At 40.5% G+C, this 17,774-nt stretch overlaps 1 protein-coding gene across 1 annotated transcript in view; it reads right to left on the bottom strand.

The window, feature by feature from the left end:
• Positions 1-2,787: 2,787 nt before the first annotated feature.
• The window catches only part of MME (membrane metallo-endopeptidase), a 47,623-nt gene continuing 32,636 nt past the window's right edge, over positions 2,788-17,774 (bottom strand). Inside the window, exons 17-22 of the mRNA XM_009884397.1 lie at positions 13,542-13,661; positions 12,728-12,861; positions 10,472-10,537; positions 6,790-6,885; positions 6,301-6,377; positions 2,788-3,008 (exon numbers count right to left, since the gene is read on the bottom strand). Coding sequence (XP_009882699.1) covers positions 2,909-3,008; positions 6,301-6,377; positions 6,790-6,885; positions 10,472-10,537; positions 12,728-12,861; positions 13,542-13,661 — 593 coding nt within the window. The 3' untranslated portion in view covers positions 2,788-2,908. The remainder of the gene's footprint in view (positions 3,009-6,300; positions 6,378-6,789; positions 6,886-10,471; positions 10,538-12,727; positions 12,862-13,541; positions 13,662-17,774) is intronic.

The raw sequence follows: 17,774 nt of genomic DNA, 5'->3' as shown, positions 1-17,774 counted from the left end.
CTACTTCTGGTCATATGCATTATGTTTGGCTTACATTTCACACACTTCTTTCCAACCACCTCGCTCATTGTTACAGCTGGATTGTCTGCAACAAAATAGATGGGAGAGGAAGCAGTGATGAAAAGGGGGTTTTGGGAAGAGAGTCTTATAATTCATGAATGTAAAAGCTGGGCTGGATGACATGTCTAAAGCCAGCTGTCAAGTGTGTCGATGTTTTGTTTCCCTAGAGAATATCTGTTGCTACTCTGGCCAGAGACTGGCCTGGATACTTTCCATAAGGGAAGCTTTATTGCTTTCTGGGATGGTGAAAGCAGCGACCATATGCTTGGTAGTATATATGAATCCATCTTCCCTGCTCCATCAGGAGCTAGCGTGAAACAAGATGCAACTATTTTTATGTGTGTATACGTTGCTTAGAAGTGAAGAAACCTTAAGTGTGTAGTATGTCTGCTGTTGAAAACTAAGGGAGGAATCCATATCTCCAACAATAAATATGCTCTTCTAGTTTTTGTCTGCCTAGCAGGCACATGAAACATGGAGCGTACCGGAAAAGCTTGCTGATACGCTACTGAACAGCCATTAGAACTGATCTACTTGTATTGACTTACTCATGTTTTTATAAGGAATATATTATATTTGCTATTCTATTCACAAATTATTAGTGATTCTGTATTTATTGATTGTTACATTTAATAGCTTTTATTCTCTATTTAGTGATCCACTGGTTTATTTAATTACTTTCTGAATTTCTTTTCTATCCTTGAGCGTTACCATGTCTTGCTGCAAAACGGGGATAATGGTACTTCCTGTGTCATAGTTTTATGGGCCTGAATTTGTAAAGGATTGAGTTTTACTTGGACGTATCAGGTTAATGAAGGAGAGTATGAAAAGATCTCAGACAAACACATGGAGAGGAGTGAAGAGAGGGGCCCGGCAGAGAGGTAAAAACCCTGTTAATGCAACTTTTTGAGTTTTTCTCTACCACTTTTCTCTAACTTCCACTGGTTTTCACTCTGCTTCCTGTTTGTGGTCAGGCGTGACATACAGGCAGTAGTGAGCAGGCCCTGACTGGTGGGGGTGCAAGGCCCCTGGGCTCCTCTCTGTGCCCTGGACGTCACGTGCCGTCAGAAGGGCCTGTGGGAATGTGCTTTGTGGCTGCCTTTGGCCACTTGATCTGTCGGGTGCACCACAACCAAAGATCCTTCCACCGCTTGGTAGAAACTGCAGGTGTGGCCACCACACCTCCAGCAGCCGTGGGGCTGCACTGGCTGCTACTCGATGCCTTTGCTATTGCTCTTGCATTAAGCATGACTTCCACCCGGGAATTCACAAAAAGGACTCTATTTTCTGCTCTCTTTAACATACTGTTGGGGAAAAGTCCTGGAAGAAGTAGTTTTCTGCAGGCAATTTTGGTGTGATTTCCTTGGATACTAAATAACCTATTGGCATCTGCTTTTGAACTAGAACAAAATGATCTGAATTCTCCTTTTGTCAGTTGTTGTAGATGTTGAAGTGTGGTGCTCAGGGGTGAGTATGGAAATTTATTTGCAGAGAATATTTGGGCTTTTTTGTAGTTTCATATTTCCAATAAAGAACACACATTGCATTTGGCTCATAATTTGTTTATTATCAAAATGTTTTTATCAGATGACAAACTCAGAAAGCTAAAAGGAACATAGGTTTTTAAATATACCTATTGTAGCAGTCATCTGAGGTATCTGGTACTTATTTTTGGAAATCATGTTTGCTTTGATATACAAAGCAGTAAGTTCCTTTGCAATCTGCATGAGGATATTTAATACATATCACTGCAGATTTAAAGCCTTCTACCTTCTTACTTAAAGCTCCATTCTTGCAATCAGCTGTGCAGCTTTACTGATGTGAGGACTGACATTGATCAGAACATGTACAAATTATGTGCAGGATCAGACCCTAAACACTGAGAAAGTCAGCCTGAAAACTTGAATATTGGTATACTCCATTGGAGAGCTCGGGTTTGTAGACTTCGTCTTACTGCCTAATACCATGCTTTACTCAAATTTCCCAGTTCTATGCAGCCACTGATAAAATATATTACAATACTTCAAGTCAAAAGTGTAGCTCAGATTTAAATATAAAAACTATGATTTATACATTACTAGAAACTTTAAAAAAGACCAACTTTAGAGAAAGCAAGAAAAAGCTTAGAAAACTGTGAAAGGGTCTTTGATCACAATCTTACAGATTATATGTTCAAAAATTAATAAATTACCTACAATTTCAGTTTGGCTGGAAAGCAGTAAATAAACTGTTGTAAATAGTGACTTCAGTTAATACACACTGGAAATATTAGTGAGAAGTTACTTTACTTAAGTACAGCAGGTCTTTGGACTCCTCTTGTATAAATGGTTTCAAGTAAAAATGAAAACATTTGGTAGAACAGATTTATCATAACAGCAGAGGGTACAAAGTCTGACACTTTAGGATATAAACTGTTGTCTCATTATCATGTTATGATGTCTAAAACTGTGTGTTACTTAATATTTCCTTCCTCCGCCTGATCAGAAGTATACATTCACCAACCAGTGGGAGATAATATGTTATACTTTGACATTTTAAAATAAATCCAAAAAGCCATTGGCCAGTGGGGAACAGGATTAACTACAAGTGAGCTGTTACTGTACACTGTCAAGTGATTTAGATTCTACAGGGTTCAGTGATAGGAAAGCAGCCGGTCAGCTTGAGCAGCTAATTGCTGCATTGGCATTCCTCCTTCATTTGATGTTTTGATATGTGATTTTTTTTTAATTTTTGCCCGTTTACTAAGAATTACAGTGACTACTCTTGCATATTTCCTCCCCTTCTCAAAATTAGGTCAAAATTTCTCTTCTTCTGGAAAGCTTCTGGAGATGTCAGGTTTACACTTCCATCACCAAACACGACACTTCTTTGCAGGATCCATGTAGTTTGTCTTGGTGCATGAAAAGGCTTCAGCAAACTCTGGAGAGTTTTGCAGTGATCCTATGACCCTTTAAAACAAAACAACATCATCTCGTCATTGTTGCTTGCCTTTGTTTGAAACAAACAAGAAGACCCATATTTTTTAACTTCTTTTTTTTGTGTTACCTCAAAATACTGTGGGAAATGCCTGTATTTCTGAACTCTGACTATTGCTTCCATTTCACTTCAAGCAGTGGCTGTATTTTCTCTTTTCGGTTTGTACGGTCCCTGTTGCAATCCCCCAAAACATAGGACCTGTCCCTCCTTTATTACTGGCTCTCACAAAACTTCCGTTTATTTCACTAGAAACAAGTTTATTGTTTGTCATTAGTTTTCACTGAGAATTTTTGCAGCTATGTTTTGCTGACAACTTTCTTGGAAAAGGGAAAACAAGACCCCGAGGTAGAGGACTGCGGTGTAACTTCTCAGTGAATGTTCATTTACTATTTTACACCAATCGAGTTTTAACTGAGATCATGCTGCTTCTCTGGGCATTCTCCACAAATGTTCCAGTGAATGAGTTTCCTGGAAAAAAAACCTCATACAAAGAACAGCTTTCAAGCGAATATGAGGACATTCCAGCTAAAGCAGTTTTTGTATGTGTAATTATGAACATATGTGAATATATCTGCTAGGAGTTGCTGATTCCTTCGGGAATGGAAATACAGCATGCACATACCTATGCAGGAAAAGAACTTCAGCGTCAAATGTCAAATATAGATACTGGTGCGCATTGGTTGTGGACCAGGAATTATTTGAAGAACTATTTCTTTGATTAATTTGTGATTATTCTGTGAGTAATCTTAATCATTAGATTCAACAGAACCAGGAAGCATCTGCAGAAGTTGAGGATTTGAGCAGCTGACATCTGCAAGAATTTGACTGTCTCTACAAGATCAAAAGCAAGATGACTTGTAACTGCTCTCAGGAGCCAGCAGCAGCACAGGAGAGAGCGCAGAGAGATGATGATAAAAAAGGGCATGCATTTAAGTGATCTGGCAGTGCTTCACTGCTCTTAAGGGCTAGAACTGCTAAAATGGGGTTTTGCCAGAAACAGAACAAAAAGTATTTTGGGTGTAATAAAACTCTACTCACATTTGTTATTAACAAACAGATAAAGCAGCAGTGGGGTAGGAGTCCTGCTTCATTTACTAATATCTCCAGAACTAGAGGGGTTTGGTACGTATGCAGGGCTTGACCTGTATCTGTTATTGTACTTGCTATGTTTTAATTTTGCGTGTTAATGCTCAGAGATTCCCGCTCGCCTGCCTTTGACAATTACCTGATCTAAAGCATCTTTCTGTTAATGTATTTTTCTACTGGACAAAAGATTCTACCTGTCCAGTACTCAGAGTTGTTAGCCCATAAACTAAAACTGTAATCTGCAATTAACAATTTTTATGAAGAGCTGCCTGTCCTACCTGTAAGGAGAAGTAGCCTGCAGTTGGTGTAGCAGGTGTTAAAACCAACAAACGGCAAAAAAAACCCACCCCCAAATGAAAAAAAAAAAAAAAGACACATTGGAAATCATTGTGACATTTTAATAGTATGTCATTAGGCAGTAATTTTGTGGGTATGTCTCAGGTACTGAAACGCTTTCTATTTTAGAGCTCTTAGAGGGGCCTCATCCTGAAAATTACTTCACATTCTAAAAATGTCAGTATGGTTTCTCACTAATACTTGTGTAGTTCCATATAAAGTTATATAGCCTTCCATACTGATGTAAAACCAGCACAATACACGATGTAATATATCCAAAATATACACATATACATTTACACAGAGATGCTGAACTAGTGAACTTCAAAGGACTTGTGACTCATACAAATTAGATAGGCAAAGAGGAGGCACAGTTCTGAGGAACTGCTGCAGAGCCTCATTAGCACTGCAACCAAATTTGGCTGATTGTAGGACTTGATGCATAAACTGCCTCTGGAGAGATCTGCAGATAGCACAAAAACCACCCACAGTGAAATGCCAGTCAAGTAGCCGTTGAAGGAACAGTCACTGCTTTCACTAAATATTTGAGTATGTGGAATAAATAATATAATTCTTTGGTGAAAAGCCATTGAAAGAAAGATACTGGAATTAATGTACTGAATTGTATCAGGAGAGAAATCGGCTATTGTGTGAATCCTGGAGATGACACAGCCTTTCAAAGCTAACAGAGATGTTGTGATGTCTACATTACTAATTGATCTCATAGCATTTGACCAAACAGATTTATTAGAGCAAAGCCACTCTTACACTGATGGATAGGTTGCTCTAACTGAAGTTCAAAAGAAAAGATCCTAGTCTGGCCCGAAGACTTCCACCACGAACAGCCAAGTTTCCTGCATGACTCTACGGAATTCAAGCCCACCTATTCCTTGGAAGGCTGACTGAGTACACAAGGCAGCAAAGACAAATTTGCTGATTGCGCCACAGCATACAGGTTTGTACGGATTGAGCGGCAGCAATCTTCCACCTAAAACTCACTTCTCTTACTCTTGCAAGAGAGAACAAACAGTGACGTTGTGCAGCACCTGGGGCACTGCGGAGCCCCAGTTCTGGGCTGCGGGCATTACGAGTAATGCTGTTAACCTAACAGTGGAGATGGGCCAATCCGCTCTGTTGGAACAGAAGAACATCTTTCTAGCTCTAGATGGCAAAGGTGTTCCTCATTCTAATAGCAAAGGCTACGACAGAAGGTCATTTCTCTCTCATGTCAGTATTACTGTTTAAAAGAAGAATTCTCCATGCTTGGAAGAGTAAAATCCTTGCACTCCTCAGACTAACTGGAGATTTTACCTGTGACTTTAGTGGAGGACGGAAGTCCGTCCATAGCCTTTGATCTGTCCGAGAGCCCTATCAGGAGCTATTGCGGGAGCCAGGGGACTTCCGGAAGAGCACTGGACTGCAGACACAGTCACTGGGACTCTGCTGTAACACTCGTGCACCTTTGGTAACGGCCAGGTGATGGTGTTTGTGTCCTGTGATGATGACTGTTCAAAGATTCTCAACAGTGTAGACAGAATTAAATTGTATCGTCTCAAGGGGGAGCACAGCTGCCTCACGGCCGCCTTCTGCCCACGGAGCTACCTGGGAAGGACTGCAGCTGTTTCTGTCCACACAGATCTATGCTGGGGCTGGGTGGTCCAGAGACACAGTCTGCCTTGCTCTCTCTCAACCATCTTCAGCGTGCTGTGCCTACAGATGTGTACGTGCCTGCATCTACCCCAGGAAGTGCAACCTAGCCTTTTGTGTAGGGTTCTTTACATTCTATAGCTGAAAGCCGAGTTACACCTCAGAATTGCACTGAAGATTGTTATATGTGCTGACCTGAATTTGCCTGGGCTGTGCACGTCAGTTTTGATAGAGTTCACAGCATATTCTGGTCTGTATGTTCCACACCATACCTACACACGTAACAAAGAAAAGCATTTGTTAGCCGTAAGATTGCCCAGGAAGAGACCTGCTGTCATTCCACTATGAAATACTTCATGAGAATAAATTTCACATTAGAACATAGAAAAAAAAAAAGTATATTTTGTTAAAAAAAAAAAAAAGCATACCATTGTCCTCAAACAACAGCACTTGGGCACAAGAAATTGTCTACCAGACTTACGCATGGCTGAATTCATTTATTTAGGAAAGATAAAAATTACCTAAGAAGACTTTATTTTCACTACTTTGTAGTGAACACTGCTCAGCTTAGCAACTCTGCCAGCTCTTAATAAAACTGTGAAAGTCATCCTACTCTTTCTGACTTACAGTTAAACTGTAACTCAGAGTGATTTTCAAAATGTTCAGTCAAGAAGTATAGAATACCTGTGCGAAGTTCAGGAAAAACAGCTGCTTATGGTTCATTTCAAGACCAGGAAGAAGTTTTTCTTTTCCATGCTTTTTCACAAAGTTTTCATAGGCCTGTAGAATGAATTGAGTAGAAACGTTACAACTTCCAGCCCAGACAATCAAAATAAAATGATGACAATGGGTTCTTTGACATAATTCATCACGGACTACCTTGGCCATCCATCTTACCACATGCCACCTTTCAACAGAAGATGACAGGGCCATTTCTCACTACTGTAAGACCAGTGGCCTCACTGAATCACGACAGTTTTCTCATTGAATGGGCTTTACAGTAGTGTTTTACAGCAGGTTTAGTGAAGCTGCCGGAATTATATTGGAATAAATGCAAGAGAACCGGGCTTAAAGAGGGCAATTTATTGTAGCAAAAAGAAGTCAAGGCTAATGGAATCATTTCAGTAAGATGGGTACACCGAGATAACAAGAGTTTTGCATAACTGTGCATCTTTTTATAGGGGAAGAAATTAAGGAGGACAGTTGTGTTCTGAAATACAGTAGCCACACAGAGTTAGTACTATTCTTCAGCAAATATTCTTCTTTGTAATAATTGATGTAGTAAAATCCATGGGACTGTTACCTATTTACCTAGCAAGTCATTTCACAAGGTTAATTAATGACCGCATAAAGCAAGGTTGCTCTTTGTTAAACAAGTAGAGTATGTTCCGTAATGGAAATGACTGTGAGATTCTCCGACACCGACTGAGGAGTAGGTGTAGTGAGGCATCAGCAAGCTCTGCCGAACCAACCTCCAAATTGTTGGGATTCAGAGCTGTCTGGACATTCACCCGCAGCAGCTCTGCCTCCTGCAGGTTCTGTGGGTCGGGCGTTACTGTCAGTTACCCTCAATATGTACCTTACATGGTAAAGATCCACATGGAAAAGCGTGCTGCTTGTGCTGCTTTCTAAGGCACAGTCCTAAAACGAGCATACCTGAGGTGTCTTACATGGTTTGAGGATTCCCTGTGTGCGAATCCCTGGCTAAGTTACTGGGCTGGGCAACCCAGCCTGCTTCTGCTCAAGGAGGCACAAGTGATCTCCAAGACAATCAAGATGGGATCAAAGCATTCATTCCTCCCGTTTATTCATAGAATCACAGAATGGTTTGGGTTGGGAGGGACCTTAAAGCTCCCCCAGTGCCACCCCCTGCCCTGGGCAGGGACACCCCCCACCAGCCCAGGTTGCTCCAAGCCCCGTCCAACCTGGCCTTGAACACCTCCAGGGATGGGGCATCATCTTTCCTTTTTATTTCCATTAGATTTGAGAGATGTGGGGTAAAAAGCTTCAGTGTGGCAAAAAACCATTCTTCTCTCTGATTCTACAGAACACATGTATTTGCTGTCCTGTTTACAGTTTGTTTTTCTCTCCAGTGTTTATCACATAAATGTATTTCATATTTTTTTGCCAGCCATTGGGTTAGAGTTTAAAATAACATACTTATGGTAAGATATGCTTTCCCTGTATACAACGCAGAGTTCCAGGATTCAGTTTTACTAGCACAAAACTGATTCTGCAGGGAGAAGAAATCAATTTTATCAATTATCTAATGTTGCATTATGAAAAGTAGATTTCTTTTTTGTTGTGCTTTTGGGTGGGTTTTTTTGAAACAAATTGCAGAAGACTAAAACTTTTTCATAGTAAGAACAGCTGCTTTCATGTTTCTTATGAAGACCATGCATCAAACAATGTGTTGTTAGTACATCATTATTGAAAGAAAGATGTTGGCAAATTGGAGAAATGTTCTGACTGAAGTCAATGCCAAGCTACCACGCGAGTAAAGCCAATCAGCTGCACAAGTGCAAGTTGAGGAAGGAGCGGTTAACAGATCTGCTGAAAAGGCTCCGGAAGTTTTAGTGGATAACAAGCTGAACAAGAGCCAACAGTGCCACAGCATTGCAAAAAAGGCAAGTGTTATACTGGGATGTGTAAACAGGAAGGCCTTATGTAAGATACATGAAGTAATCCTTCTACTCTACTTGGCACTGGCCAGGTCTCAGCTGGAGCACTCTTGTCCAGTTTTGGGCACTGCACTTGAGGAAAGATGTGGACCAACTGGAGAGAGTCCAGAAGAAAGTAGCAAGAATGAGCAAAGGTCTAGCAAACATGACCTATGAGGAAAGATTGAAAGAATTGGGTTTGTTTAGTCTAAAGAAGTCTGGGCCTTCAAGTATGTAATAGTCTTCAAACACGTAAAAGATCGTAGAAAAGAAAGGAACAGATTGCTCTGTTTCCACTGTTGAAAGCAGAGACGTGATGGCACTCGAACCGCAACAAGGAGGTAGCAGAACTTCTCTTATGGTATGTTTGAATGATATAGAAATGGTTGATTCTACCTGCTAGGAGGAGGGGGGTAGACTACATAACCTCTCAAGATGCCTTTGGATCTTTTTCTACTATTTATATGATGTCATAATAATTATGAATATCTAATCTTTTTTTTGGTAACACTTCTGACCTTCTATTTTTTCTTTGGCTACTCCCATTCCTTTCAGAATGTATCCCCTTTCATGGGTTTGTAGTGTTGTGTTTGTTGTTTTTTTTTAAATGCAGAAATGTTCCAGTAATTGAAGATCAGACTAATCTAATATACCATACTGATGCCTCTTTTAGGCTTTTAAATCATTCTTTAAACCTCTCACTAATAATTGTATTTGCCCTCAGAGGTGTATATTTCTAATGAAGTAAGTGTTGCTGATGGCTTTGTTTGCAGAAGCTGTGATGATAACTTTGAGAAGTGTGAGTTGGTCCATCCACCCCAGTGGGCACTTTGTTGAGGAATGACAGCACTCCAGTTGACAAGTGTTGAATGTTTTGCCGTAGAACAAAGTGTTCAGGGAAGGAGAGGGAGGATCATGTTATTACGGCCGGCAACCATCAGATTTGCAAGTAACAAGAAAAGATCACAGAGAAGCTGACTGGCTTCTCACCTGCCAACTCCCACTCACAAAGAGAAGACTTCTGCTTCTTTTACTTGCAGTCTCCAAGGTGGCCAATCTAAGGAGTTACGTTATTATTTCAGGAAGGGAATGAAAGGAAAGCCAAAATGCACACAAGCTGCCATGGAAGGCTTAGCACAAGGCATCCAGATGTCACTGACATATTTGGATACCTGTACAGGGGACCCAAGTCACTTGTACAGGATGATATTTTGATCAGTTTTTTGAACAGTAAATAGTGTTCTGTGTAGGCAGTGACTGTTTATGGGTAGAGCTTAGAAGAAAGTCATTCTGTCCCTCCTTCCTGGCATAAAAAAGCTGGTGAAGACAGAGGCAGACAGCTGCTCAGTGTCATTAGTTTAGTTAGGTGATGGTCCAAGTGTGATTCATTACATGTTTTCATTCTACAAATTCCCTATTCACAATGGAAAAAAGAAAAAAAAATCAGAGAGAAAGAAGTCAGCTGAAAAGGAGAAAGAAGTCAGCTGAAAAATAGTGCACTAGGAACAGATAATATGTATTGGGAAATAGTTAATAGGATGAAAGAAATACAACAGCTGGTCAATAGTTTTAAACCATGCCTCAATGACACAGTAGGTATGGTCCTGTCCCTACACAAAAATAATGTTCCTTCTTCAAAAGCTCTGAAATTAAGTTGCTTAATCTATGATGGTTTCAGCTAAAATAGAAAAATGGATACTTCTTACCTTATATGCTTGTCGAACACCCCCATTATCAGCAATGTTTTCTCCTAGCGTGTTGATTCCACTCAGCTGTAAAGTAGAAAGGAAAAGTATAGTTTTCTGAAAATAAGAGCTTATCCTGTACCTGTCATGTCAAACTGCGTTTTTCACTTTTTAAAGGTGAGATTTCCCTTTAAAATCTGAAATTTTAGCAGAAGATTATATGTCAGTGTCTCTGAAAAGTCTTTGCCTCCCTTTTCTCAAAATCCATGCAGCTACTATTGTTTTCCCTAATCCTCTTCCCTCCCTTACAGACAGCTTTCTAGGCTCTCACGTCTCTTTTACCCAGATTTTCTGATGCTTAGTCATTGTTCATTCATTCTTCTCGTTTTCTCCATGTCTTTAACTCTCAGCTTCTTACTAGAGTTTCAGTGGGCAGAATCTGTCCATATAGTCTATGAAACAAGTTAAAATCCAAACTCCAAATAGTTGAAATGATCAGTTAATAAATATCAGAAAATCTGCTAGAAAGTATTTTCCTGTATATTAGGCAAGTTTTGGTAGCAGGATAGAGAGAAAATAGCTATTTAGCTGGTATAGTATTCATAAGTCAGTGAAGTACCACTAAAGATGATGAAGCTTTGGTAATGGAGAATGTGTAATTTTATTTTTAAAAAATTGTATTTTCAATCTGTAGCCCAAGATATTGGGCTATGATATTCAAAGGTGCAAAACCTAGAAACATCATTAGATTCAATTTAATGTGTGAAAAAATGGCAGAAAAATATGTTGAAATATTCTTCTCTACTTTTACTGATCTCTCTCTGATTCCCAACAGTTTAACACACAAATTAGGAAAACCTCAGGGCTGGAAGTTTTTTATCTTTTCCCTATTCTGTATGATGGAATATATTGTCAGCACCTAAGAAAACAGACAGTAGTAGCCAGAGAAACAGCTTCTTGTTAAGTGTCTTCTCATTCGCTGCTTAACTGTAGGAGGTCCCATCCAAGAGAAGTTTTGTTCCTTGCAGCACAACAGGTGGTGGCACACTTCCATGCTGCATGTGGTTATCCAGCGAAGTCCAAAATAAACACGGTGGATGTTAAAAGTAAGTGCTCTTCCACAGTGCAGCGCAACCGAGTGCTCCTGTAGTAAACTGCTTTCCCTTCTTTACTGCACAGCAGTGATCCAGGGGCTGACACTCACTTGTCACGTCACTCGCCGGGTGGAGGACGCGGGACTGTGAAGTAAATCCTGCCCCGGTACAGAATGTACCTTTGCTGACAGAACAATGGCAGCTCAGCTAGTAACTGTGGTTCAGATCTGCTCTCTGTAGCTTTGAGGTACACACGCTGCCAGCCTGGGACAGTAAAATCCCTACGGCAGCAGGGTGAGAGCAGTGTGGATATGGTTAAGCTGTCTCTAGATGATTAAAGCTGGGTTGTGTAGTAGAGCATTTGGTCACCCCTGAAATGACATGCTGTGAAGTGCTGTGTGACGTACAGGGCTGTCTCCTTCCAGTGGCAGTTTTGCACCTTGCATTTAATCGGAACAGAACTGGTCTCCTGTTCACTATGAGTAATTATAATATCACCATCACTTGTTTCTGTGAGTTAATGGAATATTGACCTTGTTGGGACACAGAACAGACCTGATCCTCCTTCCTGTTCTCATGGAATTAGGGCTTCCAGGCTCAGACACTGCACTGAACGCCTACTGATTTTAACTGTGCACAATGCTACAAATGTGGTCACATTTAGATTGCCTGCCTCCCCTAATTTGCCATAGCATCTTTTCCTCTCCCATTGTACCCAGTTCTTCTCACACCTTTTTGCTTTGCAGTCCAGATGTTTGTCTTGGGGAAAGAGCGAGAAACTTTTAAGTGAAGGACAGCAGCAGGCAGGATTTGTTTTGATGGGGATATAGATTACTTGTGCATCAAGATTTGAGAATGAGGTTCAAACTTCCAATTTTCTTTTTCTGTTCCTTTGTGGAATTAAAAAAGAGCCTTCCAGCACCCCAAAAGGCTTCTGGGACTGCCTCTCATTCTGAACATATATCCCGCCTCTTTCAGAACAGTCAGTGTATGTGTGGAGTTTTTACCACTATCTTTAAGAATCTCTTTTGCTTTTTTTTTTTTTTTTTTGGTGTAGGGGGGACAGAGTTGGCCATAAGCCAAAAGAACACTCTTGTGAATAAGGCCTTGCATGTTTAAGACATAAGATTTTGTGCTTCCTCATTAAAAATAACATTGTTAGGTAGAAATAAATATGACATACATGCTGTCCACCTGCTAGGTCCCATGAAAAGTTTCCATACTGGTACACCATACACTGGGATAGCTCCTTAAAATTGCGTGCTGATTCTTCAGTCCACCAGTCTACAAGGTCTCCATTCTCATTAAAATTTCTGCCTGTAATAATATGTTAACAGAATTATGTATCCAGGAAAAGAGGTTTTTGATGCAGTAAGAGGGGTAGCAAGCAAGTATAATCACTCATGCAAAGAAAAAAATCTCTGTAATTGGGCAGTCATACATATGATGCTCTTTTTTTCTTTTTTTTTTTTCTTCCCTAAGAGGGCTATATTTCAGAAGAGAAGGAAAACTAATTGAGACTGAATCAGAATATGGGATTAAGGGTCTCTTAGAAAGCCTGGTGTGGTTCTGACCTGTGGCTCAGTGCTGGATTGGTCATAGTGTGAGTCTAGAAACGAATGACATGGCTGGGGAGCAGGTCTGATAGCTGGACCCTCGAGCTCACTCCTGCGCCAGCCTAGTGACACACCCTGTTCACAATTAGGGGTACTTTATGATGGGTTTTGATGCAGCCTTTGGGAAAAGCAAGCGGCCAACAACTATGCTAAAAGCCCTTGTGTGCTGCAGCGTAGCAGCTGCAGGAGGGTCTGTGGGGTTCTTCGGATTGTGCTTTTGGGAATCATCATGGGGAACAATACTGTAAAGCCTCAGAAATCCAGATTTGGTCTTATATATGGAAACTTCATTTTATCTGCTCTCTGGAATGATCAAGCACTAAAGCATATAAAACATTCTGTGCATTGTAAGTTTTTGTAACTAGAAACTCAGTGCCTTACCATTGTCATCAAACCCATGTGTGATTTCATGACCGATGACCATGCCTATGCCACCGTAATTCAGAGATTTGGGCTGGGATGCACTGAAGAAAGGGGGCTGCAAAATGCCAGCAGGGAAGACTGCAAAAGAACATTCCACAACACAATTAAGGCACTGCTTCATTATCCTGTGTGTGCAGCGTGAACAGACCATTTTTATGGGCTTCAACCAAAGTCATGCTGTTCCCTCAGATTTACCACCAACAATAAGTGAACTGACACATGGTAATGGCTGTAGGATAGTAGGGACAGACCAGTGGGACCACTCCCCTACCCCCTCGAGCCTGGGGTAAAGCTGAATAGCTCTTCAGACTCTTGCAAAATCATGATCAGCTTTTATATTGTCTTTGTTACTATCTTATTTTGCAAAAAAGCATTTTACTTTTCCAGTTTACAGCACTTAGCATTCAGATTGCTGTACCGTTATTAAATAAACCTCACAACGTCATGAAAAGTGGGAGGGTGTTTCCCTATAATAAATTATTTAATCATTGCCCCCCCGCCCCCAATCAATCTCAGAGAGAGGACTTTATTCTTCCACTGAAAATATCAGTAACTCCCACTAGAATCAATAAAAATAGGCCAAGCTGGCAGTGAAAGAACTGGAACAAAGCAGTTCTTTTTGCCCACTTCTCTGCTCATTTTTCTAGACTTTTAAGAAAGAAATTAGCAAAAAGAAATCATGTTGCAATTGTGATCTTTTTATAAATGAATTTTAAAAATTCTATAAAATATTTGGTTCCGTTTTCTATCTCATGCAGGCCTTTTCCCTGTACTCCAGCCTGTGGCAGCAGTATAAAGTATTAATCCTCACTGTGAAGAAGATGTATGTAACTCTACAAAACTTGAACAAAAAAGAATTAGATGACAGTTTTCACATGGCAAAAGAAAGAAAACAGATACTTCTTGCATTTCAGCATAAATCCAGTTTCTTTCAAGAGGAGAAAGAACCATGGGAAAATTAAAAAATAATAAACAGGTTAGAAAAAGCTTATTTCTGCTGTCCTGTGTAAACCGCTGCCTACTGTCACAGCCATTCTATTGCACTGTTAGTTTGACATGGAATTAAATACCCACGTTTTACTCTTATTATCAGAAAGTGTTGATAGTAAAGCAGTGTAAATGCCATACTGTGTGATGCGGTATTTTGATGACTGGCAAACCAGAGCGTATCTGGAGCATACAGCATCAGAACGCTGTTCTTTCTGGAGAGCAGTGCTAGCAAGAGGTTTACTCAGAATGACACGCATCAGTCCTGGTGGTGTGGAATATTCCACCTGTAACTCGCCTGGAGTTCAGCCTGCCTTCTGCTTGAAACCGTGGGACCATCTTCCCTCCTGAGAGGCAGATACCCAGGGCTTTCTGTTCAGTGTAATTAACACCCTGTCACCTCATCCATTTTTAGAGTAAAATGTCGGAATTTGTAGAGTTATTCCGTGACTTGTGTTACATAATGCAGGTCTGAAGGGAGCAGGCGTTCCTCCCGCAGTGGCATACGTTTCGAGGAGAGATTTAAAGAAGAGAGAAGTGCAACTCCTTTGGGATCTAAAGGGCAGATTGTACTTGTGAGCTTTGTGACTATCCAAGGCAGGAAAAGGCATAAAGTATTTCCCTCAGAGTCTGTGCAGCCCTGGACGAAAGAAGAGAACACCCCGCACTTCTGCTTGAACGTGTTTGAGAACAGTGATGCCTTCACCAGGCTGGCTGTGCAGCACCGTGTGCCCCCAACAGCCAGAAGCACGGGCCAGTTCAATTTTGCCTACCTGCCTGTGGCTCAGAGGCGGCTGGCACCTAAAGGGACTCATGGTGGGCTACCGTGCGAGCAGCAGCTCAGCTGATTGCTTTGAGGTTGAGTGGCTTCCTTATGATTAGTGCTGCTGATGGAACAGTGATAGATTCACCATATTAATCTAAATTTCCTACACATCAGGCACAGAAGTCCTCTTCAGAGGGATTTTTTCTTCTAAAAAACCATAATACTGAGCTGATTCAGACATCACTCTAAAGATCAGACTGCTTTAATTATCCTGTGGCACGCCATACCTAAAGGATGAAGTAAGAATTTATGGCTTATATTAACTGCCAGTCACCACTTTCAGTCTTCCAAATCATGATTCCTTTTCTACAAATTACTGCACAAAGCTATTTCAAACAAAGCCTTCTGGGCAGATTTTTGTGCTAAATGTTCAGCAATGAGCTAAATCCTCACTTAGCTTTACCACCTGCCAAACCGACTGTGTTGTCTTGCCATCCTGAAGCAAGCAGTGCTGGTCAGTTGAGTCAACGCAGTTTTGTCTCTATGAAGTCTGTCTTGGATTTCACAACGCCTATTTCATGCTTCACCTTTAGAATCCCCTGCCAACCCTGAACAATTTGGGTTAAATGGAGAAGTTCATGAACCTCGGCAAATACCACCAAGTCTGACTAGGACATGAAACCTAAAAACAGGCGAGCATCGTAGCTGCTGAATTCCTGCGCAAACAGCACTGTTTGTAGTGGGCTGTATTCTCTTGTCCTGCATATGGCTGCACCGATACAAGTCTCCTCCATGCCTCCCCATTCCTGCTTGCACAGGGCTGAGGCTGACAATGCTCCACTCCCGCTTCGCCCCAGACAGTATCTGTCATTCTGAAGGTACAAGCTGCAGCAAAGACACAGGTGACTAGCAGAAGTCAGCAGACAGCTGCTTAACAGATCACCTGACTCAGAAAAATCTGAAAATCTAGCGCTGCGGGACTTTTTTTTATCTTCTTCAATTCTTCAGTTGTGATAGAAATAATTAAAAAGGAAAAATCCGTTTGGAAAGCTTGCCCTAGTTTGTTGATTTCTTCAATTATAAACCTGATGCTATTCCTTTAAAGCTGCACTCACAGAATCAAGACGTATGTGATCGGGGTGCTAAATGAACTTTATGTTTTTGCACAGAAAACACTGACTGTGAAAATGCTAGTACGCTGTATTAAACATACCCTGTAAAAACTGGAAGAAAACTCCATCCATTTGGCTTAGTGCAGCTATGCTTGCACGCTGAACGGCAGGGAGCGGTTTTTTGGCATGTAATAAGGTACGATACTTGGTCCCAAAATAAAGCTTTCAAGTACCTCTGGTGCTACTGGAAGTCCTGCTGGTAGTGGCAGTCTTGCAGATCAGTGACATTATTTTTGACACTAGTATTATAAGAGCCCAGTGGAGGAGAGTACCTGACATTTTTCACCTTGATTTAATGGTTCATTTGATAAAAGAAGTGGGACTATATTGGAAGCTATTACTGAAGACTGAAGAAGTGGTAATTTCATCACTGGCAATGAAAATAATGTCTCCACCAAATATTTTCTTCAGAAGCCTTCATAAATAAACAAGAATTAATGTTGTTTCATTTCTGTGCAGAGCCCTGCAGGACAAGAGTTTTTCAATTTTAAGAGACTTCTTTTCGGGAGTTATACATGGTTCATAGTACCTCACTAATGGCTTAGAAAGGACACTGCAATTTATGAAATGTGGATGATAATATTTGCAGAATAGATATGACAGAAATGTTGGGAGGCATAATTAATGTTGCAGAATGTTTTGTGACCCTTGAAAGACTGCACCACTGTGAAGAGAGCTGCTACGGTTCACCAGATGAGAAATCTCAGTGCTTGCATAAAGTTCTGATCTTTAGCTATAATGGATTTATTTTTTTTTTTTATTTCTTGAAAAGCATTCTAATGCTTTCACTTCTACTTTAAGTTATTTTTAACCATGGATGGTTTTGGATAGGCTGACATTAGAAATGTTTACAACCAAAAGCATTACGAAAACTGTATCATTGTACTGAGCTTGTCTCTTATTTTTTAAATTTGATCTTTCCTTGGTTTAATCTACCAGGTTTACATTTTCATTTTTCCAACACAAAAGAAGCAGAATTAAATGACACATCAGACAGTGAACTTGAAGTCACCTGTCAGACTTTAAATCTTGAGAACAGCAATTAAGGATGCCTCAAAATTCCTTAAACTTTTCTTAAGCCATATGTAAAAGAATGTATGTTAGAAGTCTGCATTTAAGATGGCTAACAGTTAAGACTTGCAATTTAAATGGGACTACTTAAAATAATAATAGTGTGGAGCTCTTACATGCTGTGGTTCATAATTAGATCTTGAAGTGCTACAGATAAGACAGCTGTTGAGAGATTTTCTGAGTTAAGTTTGTCTT

This window comes from Charadrius vociferus, unplaced genomic scaffold (genome assembly GCF_000708025.1).
Source record: "Charadrius vociferus isolate BGI_N301 unplaced genomic scaffold, ASM70802v2 scaffold104, whole genome shotgun sequence".
Lineage (NCBI taxonomy): Eukaryota > Metazoa > Chordata > Aves > Charadriiformes > Charadriidae > Charadrius > Charadrius vociferus.
Note: the sequence above shows the minus strand (reverse complement) of the source record. Positions and strands in the feature narration are given on the sequence as shown.